Genomic DNA, 10,589 nt, shown 5'->3' with positions numbered 1-10,589 from the left:
TTTGTAGTGGTTTGTATCTGCCGCTTCCGGTTGTCAGTTCCAGCTGTCCGCTGCAGTGGTCGGTATATTGGGTCTGGGTCGATGTGCTGATTGATTGAATCTGTGGATGAGTGCCATGTCTCTAGGAATTCCCTGGCTGTTCTCTGTTTGGCTTGTCCTATAATAGTAGTGTTGTCCCAGTCGAATTCATGTTGCTTGTCATCTGCGTGTGTGGCTACTAAGGATAGCTGGTCGTGTCGTTTCGTGGCTAGTTGGTGTTCATGGATGCAGATCGTTAGCTGTCTTCCTGTTTGTCCTATGTAGTGTTTTGTGCAGTCCTTGCATGGGATTTTGTACACTACATTGGTTTTGCTTATGCTGGGTATCAGGTCCTTCGTTCTGGTGAGTTGTTGTCTGAGAGTGGCTGTTGGTTTGTGTGCTGTTATGAGTCCTAGTGGTCGCAGTAGTCTGGCTGTCAGTTCAGAAATGTTTTTGATGTATGGTAGTGTGGCCAGTCCTTTGGGTTGCGGCATGTCCTCATTCCGTTATCTTTCCCTTAGGCATCTGTTAATGAAATTGCACGGGTATCTGTTTTTGACGAATACATTGTATAGATGTTCTTCCTCTTTTTGCAGTTCTGGTGTACTGCAGTGTGTTGTGGCCCTTTTGAATAGTGTCTTGATGCAACTTCTTTTGTGTGTTGGGGTGGTTGCTTTCGATAATGCAAAGATTAGAACAAACAGTATTACCGCAAATTCAACCCAAACTCTGGGTCAGATATATGGATGACACCTTTGTAATCATTAAAAACACAGAAATAGAGGGCACAGACCAGATCATCAATGCCACACTCACAGGAATCCGATTCACTAGAGAGGAAGAAAAGGACAGCAAACTCCCATTCCTAGACGTGATGGTACAGAGAACACCAAACGGAGAATTCACCACAAACGTATACAGGAAAGCCGCACACACAGACCGAGTCCTGAACTACAAAAGCAACCACCTCAACACACACAAAAGAAGTTGCATCAAGACACTATTCAAAAGGGACACAACACACTGCAGTACACCAGAACTGCAAAAAGAGGAAGAAGAACACATATACAATGTATTCGCCAAAAACGGATACCCGCGCAATTTCATCAACAGAAGCCTAAGGCAAAGACAACGGAATGAGGACATGCCGCAACCCAAAGGACTGGCCACACTACCATACATCAAAAACATTTCTGAACTGACAGCCAGACTACTGCGACCACTAGGACTCATAACAGCACACAAACCAACAGCCACTCTCAGACAACAACTCACCAGGACAAAGGACCTGATACCCAGCATGAGCAAAACCAATGTAGCGTACAAAATCCCATGCAAGGACTGCACAAAACACTACATAGGACAAACAGGAAGACAGCTAACGATCCGCACCCATGAACACCAACTAGCCACGAAACGACACGACCAGCTATCCTTAGTAGTCACACATGCAGATGACAAGCAACATGAATTCAACTGGGACAACATTACTATTATAGGACAAGCCAAACAGAGAACAGCCAGGGAATTCCTAGAGACATGGCCCTCATCCACAGATTCAATCAATCAGCACATCGACCTGGACCCAATATACCGGCCACTGCAGCGGACAGCTGGAACTGACAACCGGAAGCGGCAGGTACAAATCACTATAAATGCTGGAGGAAAGATCACAGAAGCGCTTCACAGGAGGCTTCCAAGCACTGAGGTTGTCACCTAGACATGGGACGAAACGTCTGCAACACAAATTCCCAGCTCGGCGAACAGAACGCAACAACAGAGAACATAAATGTTTGCATATTTAATTTTGTCCTTTTGGTATTAAAATATTTAATCTGGGCTTGTCTTCTTTCTACATTTGCTCTGAGATCTCAAATTGAGCCATTCAAAAGTCATTTCCATTCTGGTTATTGCTTCTTAAATTTAACATGATTACCTTTTTTAATTGTATTGTATATTTGCAATACCCTGTAATTGCTGCTTCTGTCTAGAATTATTTATACGTACAGATTGCATTTTGTGTTACAAACTAAAAGTTTGCACTAGAATAAATATAAACCCTAAAAAAATTAATTCTGTAGCGTTTGTTTCAATGCCTACTCAGGTACTCTAGTCAGTGGGACTGTGGACCGAAAACAAATAGCCAGCATCCAGGAATCTATTGGTGAGACAAGCTCTCAGAGTGTTGTTGTTGCAGTTGACAGGTAAGATTTCAGATTTACATTTTGTCATCCTTCTCGTTTACTTTGTCCAACTTATGCTTTGACTTTCATTTACAATTTAGTGTTTGATCAAAATAGTTTAATGGAGGAGGTACCCTGTCCTTAGAAAAAATTATTTAATAATTAATTTATGTTGCATTTTTATCACAATAAAACATCACAAGCTACTTCATTAAGGTGCTATCAAACAAAATTTCACTAAGCCACAGCATATTAGGACAGATGACCAAACACTTAGACAAAGAGGCAGAATTTAAGGAGCATCTTGAAAGACACAAGTGATGTAGAGCTGCAAGCTATTTCAAGAGATCTTGGATCAATTGAGGTCTAGGATGTATTTATGGTAACAATGTAAATTCTGGTGTCAACATGGAAAAACTACAACACAGGATTACTTGTGTTCCAAACGACAGAAGTGCAATCGACAGGGTGACCCCACAACTTATAAATCAACTCAAAATTCTGGGATTTTTCCCATCCAGTCATGCATGGTGCTGAACAGCTAAACAACACATTCAAGGAGGATGCTTACTAATATTCCCATCCTCAATGATGGGGCCCAGGAATTCAGTATAAAAGAAAACGCTGAAACATTTGCAAGTACTTTCAGTCAGAAATATCCATCTCTGCCTCCTCCTGAGGTCCCCAGCATCAAAGATACCAGTCTTCAATCAATTCAGTTTATTCCTAGTGGCACCAAGAAAATCTTGAAGACAATGTTCTACTATTTGTACTGAAAGCGTCTGTTCTAGAGCTAGCTATGCCCCTAACCAAGCTGATGTGAAAACTTACTCCACTATGTCTCGTCCACAAAAAGACTTATAAATTTACTCTCTCATCTGTAAAGGGTTGAAACTGTTATTGACAATGCTATCAAGTGACATTTGTGGTCTCTCCAACGGCTCAATTCCTGATCTCATTGCAAGCTATAGCTGAAAGTGCTGAATTTAAGAGGAGAAATAAGGGAGACATCAAGACGGATTTGACAGAATGTCAAATGTAACATCAAGGAATCCTAACAAAAGTGGAGCCACTGGGAATTGGCGACAAAATTCTCTGCTGGTTGGAGTTATACTTAGTTAGTAGTTGGAATCTCAGCCAAAAGATATCACTGCAGTGTTGAGAAGTGGCATGTGACCATTTCTAATGAGAGAATCCAACCATCGACCTTTGACATTCAATGGTGGTATCATTGCTGAATCCATACTGTCAGCAACCTGGGCATTAATACTGGGCAGAAACTGAACAGAGCCAACTATATAAATGCTGTGGCCACAGAAGCAAATGAGTGGTTGTGAATGCTGCAGCAAGTAACTCACTTTCTGACCCCCCAAAGCCTATCCACTCTGCAAGACAGGTTAGGAGTGTGATTGAATGCTCCCCACTCACCTGGAGGGGTGCAGCTCCAACAACACTTAAGCTCAGCACCATCCCAGGATAAAGCAAACTGCTTAAATGGTATCTTTTCAGCTCTTCCAATTTGCATTCTGATTGCCACCGATGTACAGCTACAGCAATGTGTACTACCTACAAGGTTCATTGTAAAACTTACCATGACTACTTAGACAGCACCTTCCAAACCTGTGACCTTTACCACCTGGAAGGACAAGGCTAGCAGATACATGAGAACAGGGCTATCTGCAAGTTTTCCTCCAAACCACACATTACCCTGACTTGGAGCTATATCGCTCTTCCTTTACTGTTTACAGTTAAAATCCTGGAACACACACCTTCCCTAACAGAACTGTGGGTATCCTTACACATCATGGATTTCAGGGATTCAAGAAGACAGGAGACTGCCAACTTCATGAGGACAAATAGAGATAGCAATGAATTGTCATTCTGTGAATGAACAATGTTACAGAACAGAGGTGGCCATTCTGTCTTTTGCAGGTGCTGGCTCTTTGAAAGATGTATCTAGTAACTTCCATTGTCCCACTCTTCTCTCAAATGCCTAGTTTTTTTTCTATTTCACATAATAATCCAGTTCTCTCTTTTATGTTATTATTGAATCTGATTCCACAACTAAATGGTAGTGCAGTCAAGTTGCTGAATGTTTTTTAATAAATTATTCTGGAGTATGGAGGCTCAGTCTTTGAGCAAGATGAGATCAATAGACTTCTACATATTAAAACATTAGTGGAAATGGGAATAGTGCAGCAACATGGTTAAGACGGGGGAAATCAACAGTGACCTCATTGAAAGATGAGGTGAACACAAACAGCTAAATAGTCCATTACCACTCCTACTTGCCATATTTTATTTCCTCATTTCACTGCTGATTCTTTTATCTTGATGCTCAGTCCACAGGTTACCAAACCTCTACCACCGGAAACTGTTTTCCCTCTTTTTTTTCCCCCTGTTGTCATGCTTTATGATCTTTGGTCACATTACCTTCCCTTCTGCAAGAGCAACCCTAATTTCCCACATCTCGCTACTCTGTGAGCTATTGTAGTAAACCTTCTCTTTGCAATATCTATGTCTTTTGTCATCCTTAATGCTTGATATTCACAATTAGCCACAAAACACAATACAGTTAGACAACCTTTCATAAAGGTTTCGTATCTCTTCCTTGCTTTCTTTGTTTAGTAACTCTATTTAAGTCAAGAATCATTTTAATATCTTTTAATAGCTTTTGTAATTTGAGATGCTCCTTTCAAAGACTTGTATGCAGATATACACTGACATCTCTGTCCTTGCATTCCTTGTGAGGTTGCGCCATTTTTTTTATGGTCTCTCCTCATTCATCCTAGTGAATATTTTACAGTATTAAATATCATCTAATACGTGTCTTCCCATTTTGCTCAAGAGTTCCAAAGAAGACTTACTTTGGACCAAGTTTTAACTACCTTTGTATAGATGCTGTAGAACTTGGAATTTTTCCAAAGCTTTGTTTTTATTTCTGTTTTCATTGTTTTTGAGTTGGAATCATATTAATAAAGAAAATTAAAGTAAGGCAAAAACAAAGAACTGCACATGCTGGAAGTCCGAAACAAAAATAAAAATTGCTGCAGAAACTCAGGAGCATCTGTGGGAAAAAAATAGAGTTAACTTTTCAAATCTGGAGACTCTTCAAGACGAACAATCACTGGACTTGAAATGTTAACTCTATTTTCTTCCCATGGATGCTGACAGACCTGAATTTCTGAAATCTAGAAAATTCTCATGTATACATTTAAGGAAATCATCCACCTCTTTTCTTATATATTTATGTCCTCAGCCAATATTAAGTTAATTGAATTCAGTTAACACCATAGCAAACTTTGCCTGCTCTGTCCCTTTTCCAGTATTTTATGGCCTTCGGTGCATGTGACTGAGCCATGTGTGCATTTCATGTGTCATGTTCAAAATGAAAAATCTACTTATTGCATTCTAGAATTTTCACAGGATCTACAAGACTTGACGGAAATGCTATTGGTAAGTGCTGATTATCAATATTTTTAATATTTCTGTGTCAGTTTACTCCACTGGTGCATTGGATAACATTGTAGTTATTTTTTATTTGCAGTTGATTTTGTACGCTGGCTTTGTGCTGTTTCCATGGATGAGTTAGCCTCACCAACACATCCGCGAATGTTCAGTCTACAGAAGATTGTTGAGATATCTTATTACAACATGGGGCGAATAAGGCTACAATGGTCCAGAATATGGGAGGTCATTGGAGACCATTTCAATAAGGTAATTTTAGATTAGATTCCCTACAGTCTGGAAACAGGCCATTTGGCCCAACCAGTCCACACTGACCCTCCGAAGAGTAACCTACACAGATCCATTTCCCAACACTTAACCCACTAATGCACCAAACACACAGGCAGGAATTGAATCTGGGTCGTTGGTGCTATGAGGCAGCAGTGCTAACCACTGAGCCACCGTGCCATCCTAATGTTCTGAAAGTAATTTGATCCATCATAAGCTCATTTTAAATGTGCTTATTTACTTGTCCAAATGAAAAAATATTTTACAATGTTTGCATAACTATTTACTTCTCATGGTTCCTTAGCTCAAGTGTTGATGCAAAGAATTTATCCTTAATGCCATGTTATCAATTACATTTTGGACATGATCGTGTTTATTATGTATAGATTTTTGGACACCAGCATTTATTCAGTCAAAAGCAGCTACTACTGGACTTGCACCTTGTACATTTAAAAATGCTGTTGCATTGGGAGCTTAATGTGTCTGCCACTCCTTGATGCAGATTAACCCTGCCTACTCCCTCATAAAGCTTGGTATTTAATATTAAGATTTGTTTGGTAAATGTAACCAGCACCAGAAATTATATAAATTTTATTTAGTTGTTTTTTGTTCCTAGCCTTTTTGACCTTGTCGCCTGATCACTTCTCTCTCTTATCACTAATCATCCATAATATACTTTTTTATGTTACATTCCCCATAGAGACTAATAAATTTTAAAGAGAAAATTGAACTTCCAATTATATAAGAACTAGGAGTAGGCATAGGCATTTCAACCACTCGAGCTTGCTCCACCATTTAATATGATCATAGCTGATCTTATCTTGGCTTCAATTCCTCCTTGCTGCCTGGCCTCCTTAACCCTTCAACTCATTACGACTTAAAAATCTGTCTATCTCCTTAAATTTATTCAACATCCCAGTATCCACTAAAGTGAGGTAGTAAATTCCACAGATTCACAACTGAAAAAATAAAATGTCAATATTAGACCTACAGCTGTTCACAGGATTCGTGCTGTGGTCTGATTAATACCTTGTATAGTTTTAGCAAAACCTCTGTACTCATATACTGCATTCCCTTTGAAATAAAGGCTAATGTTCCATTTGCTTTCCCTATTACCTGCTATGTTTAGATGCTGGCTTTTTGCGATTCATGGACAAGAACTCCCAGATCCCCCTGTTCAATTGCTTTCTGCTTTTCCATTTGTACTAAGACAACTTATCATCTCTACCTAACTTTAGCTTTTATTTTACCATTTTTTTTTGTTGTCTACCCTCTAGAGACCAGTTCTCCATCTACTCTGGTCCATTGCCTTCATCTTTTAACCTTCAATTGAGTTTTGTTTGCAGTGTCATAGTAGACTGTCTAATCAGATTGAAATATCCAGTGTCATTACTATAATGCAAATTTATTTTGTTTTCTATATATGATCTTCTCATACGAATTTGTAATATTTAGTGGATGAAATCAACCCATTGAATTGACTTTGATTAATGTGATTTTTTTATAGTGTTGTTATGAATTTTGTATTGCCCATCTGTTATCAGGTTGGCTGCAATCCCAATGAAGATGTTGCCATTTTTGCAGTAGATTCTCTGAGGCAGTTATCAATGAAATTCTTAGAGAAAGGCGAACTTGCTAACTTCAGGTTTCAGAAGGATTTCTTGAGACCATTTGAGCACATAATGAAAAAGAACAGGTAAAGTGACAAGTGAACAAGATTTTAAAAGAAATTGTTTCCTTTCTGTAGTCAAATTTCAATTTCATGCAGAAATTATATAGAAACTATTGTAACAGATGAGTTATAATAAAAATGGCTCATATTTGAAAAGTCGTAGATATGTTATACAGTGCCAAAATTACATTTTATTTGCTATATAATCAGTGTAATTTTAAAAATAATTTAAGAAGCAGCAAGATAAGTTGTTGAAGATGGCATTTTTTCTAATAATATTTGAATACAAAAATTGTGTTCACCTTCTGTAATTTTTAGCAAAAATATTTTAGGTTACATGTTTGGAAATCAAGTTTTGTAAACTAGGGTAGATGTTCAGGTTAGCTTAAATAACAAATGTTCAAGCAATCTATGTACAAGCTCTCCCTTTCTTCACCTGTTACTTATGTTTACAAAGAATGCATGTTTCACCATATACCTGTTGATTTTACAATTGCATATGTTAAATGCTTTCATCTGTATTCTTGAAAATTTCTTCTTTAAACCTGAAGATCGCCAACAATCCGTGATATGGTGGTTCGGTGTATAGCTCAGATGGTTAACTCGCAGGCTGGCAATATTCGTTCTGGGTGGAAGAACATCTTCTCTGTCTTTCACCTGGCCGCTTCCGATCAAGATGAGAGTATAGTAGAACTAGCATTTCAAACCACAGGGCACATTGTCAGTGAGTATACTTTCAGTGTCATCCAGTTTATGAAATTTTGGAAGTATGATTCATTTAACCGTGATGTTTTTAATAAATAATAAATTCTGACACCCCCCTCCTACTCAATCTAAAGTTAGAATTTAAAATGGACAAGCATGTATACCTTCAATTTTTTTAACTGCTCCATATAAAGAAGGACCATCCTTCTTTACCTTTCACAGTCTAGTACCTTGTCTAACCACTCAGTAGATTTCTATGCCCAACCATGAAAATCAAAGCATCATAGAAAGTTTATGTTGGGTGAATGATGTCAATTTTATCTCTAGACCTTGATGCACATCCTATTGATCTCACTTTGACCAGTCAGAGTACTACTTCACTTTTGACACTTATCCCTAATTTACTGCATGCTGCTGATATCTGTCACAATTTTGCAATTTGGATTTTATATCGAAAATATAACAATGCACAGAGATGATGCAAGTATTAACGTTTTTATCCTATGACCTCAGAAATAATTTCTTTTTATGGGTTTTAATGATTAATTATAGAGTATAAAATTACTTTTACAGCATGATCACTTGATTTCTCATCGGCAATTCTTGTTAATTGAATTTCAGCAATGACAATTAAATGTATTTGTATTTCTTAACAACAGTATTGGACCAATTTAAATAGTCCAACTCTTCAGTTTTGAACTTACTGCTTTTCATCTCACCCTTTAGTATCTTAACACATGAGAATCTCCAATTGTCGTCGTCATATTTGAGGAGTTGGTGATATAGCAGTCATGTCACTAGACTAATAATCTAAAGGACCAGGCTAATGCTCTAGATGCATGCGTTCGAATCCCTCTACTGCAGCAGGTGGAATTTAAACTCAATTAATTAATCTAGACTATAAGGCTGGCAATCATGACCATGCCACGTATCCCAGTTGCTGTTCTAGTTCTCTCATGTGTTTTATGAAATCTGCCATCCTTGTCCAATGTGACTCCAGACCCACAACAATATGATTGATTTGAAACTGCCATCTGAAACGCCCTAGCATGCAAGTACAGTTGGGAATGGGCAGCAGATGCTGGGCTTGCCAGCAATACCCAGGCTTCATGGAAGTACCAAGAAGATACAATTGTTTATTTTACAATTAGAGAGTCCTGATAGGATAAAATTGCTTAAAGTACGTATCTATATAACCCAATAGAATTATTAGCTTCTGTGTTGATTTCATACCTTTCCAGCTCCCTGTGTCCGTATTTGTAACTTATCACATTGTAGTTGCCTCTTCTGCAAGTTCCCTTCATTTCTTATCCTTGCTACAAAACCCCAGTGTCACAATCGTGTCCGTTTCTGTACTTGCCAAATTGTTCTAGATTTTCATTGACTTTTGCACGATTATGGAATATGCCCTTGAAAATATGCTCTTGCAAGCCCAGATCTAAATATGCCCTGTCTCTTAACTGCATGTTTTGCCTGAGGCCAGCAATCAAGTTGGACTCAATGCAATTGGATTTTTCCTTTTAATTGAAATGGAAATTTTCATGCTTTGAAATGTAAAATTTGATATTCATTATGTTTTGTGTTCCATTAAATGAAACATTTAAACTAAGTGTTGTGGCATAGTTGTTAATAAAGCTTCAAGGACCTTGTCTTAAAGCACGAAACTTGTTTTGGGGGTGAAAATAACAAGCAATTACTGAACAGGATTTAAAGTTTGACCTCATTCACAAAGTAAACTAGGAAAGAAGGCTATGGGATAAAACTAATGAATATAATCAAAATAGGATCGACTATTGCTGTGTAATTTTCTCCAATTAATAAACTAATAGGCTATTTATTGTAAGTAACAACTATAAATCAGGTTTAATGAGAAGTTAAGCAAAAGTTTAAATAAAACTCAGATTTCACTCAACTCAATTCCTACTTCAACATTGAACAAAAGTTGTATTTTTAAGTAGATCACATAGGAACAGCTTTCAGCAGTTGTTTGTCGAGTAAAACTTTATCTTGAGCATTAATGATCATAGTTTGTTAACTGCCTGCTGAAGTTGTAGGTTACTGAAGTAAGTTTGATATTCTAGCTTCTCCTTACATTGAAATTCAAACTGTCCCAGTGAAGTGCATCTCAACAGCCCAGCTAATAATAGTAGTGCCCAAGAAAATTGGATCTGACCGATGTAGTGCCTAACAAAGTGATAGGCAAATGTGAAATGGAAAAGTATTTATAAAGCCCAAGTTAAATGGCCCAAGCACAAGCAGTAATCCAGTAATATATG

At 37.8% G+C, this 10,589-nt stretch overlaps 1 protein-coding gene across 2 annotated transcripts in view; it reads left to right on the top strand.

The window, feature by feature from the left end:
* Positions 1-10,589, top strand: part of arfgef1 (ADP-ribosylation factor guanine nucleotide-exchange factor 1 (brefeldin A-inhibited)) — a 192,458-nt gene that overhangs the window by 148,996 nt on the left and 32,873 nt on the right. For both annotated transcript variants that reach the window (XM_060822700.1, XM_060822691.1), the window contains 5 exons: positions 2,123-2,222; positions 5,617-5,657; positions 5,749-5,918; positions 7,481-7,632; positions 8,160-8,332. In XM_060822700.1, coding sequence (XP_060678683.1) covers positions 2,123-2,222; positions 5,617-5,657; positions 5,749-5,918; positions 7,481-7,632; positions 8,160-8,332 — 636 coding nt within the window. The remainder of the gene's footprint in view (positions 1-2,122; positions 2,223-5,616; positions 5,658-5,748; positions 5,919-7,480; positions 7,633-8,159; positions 8,333-10,589) is intronic.

This window comes from Hemiscyllium ocellatum, chromosome 4 (assembly GCF_020745735.1).
Source record: "Hemiscyllium ocellatum isolate sHemOce1 chromosome 4, sHemOce1.pat.X.cur, whole genome shotgun sequence".
Classification (NCBI taxonomy): Eukaryota; Metazoa; Chordata; class Chondrichthyes; order Orectolobiformes; family Hemiscylliidae; genus Hemiscyllium; species Hemiscyllium ocellatum.
Note: the sequence above shows the minus strand (reverse complement) of the source record. Positions and strands in the feature narration are given on the sequence as shown.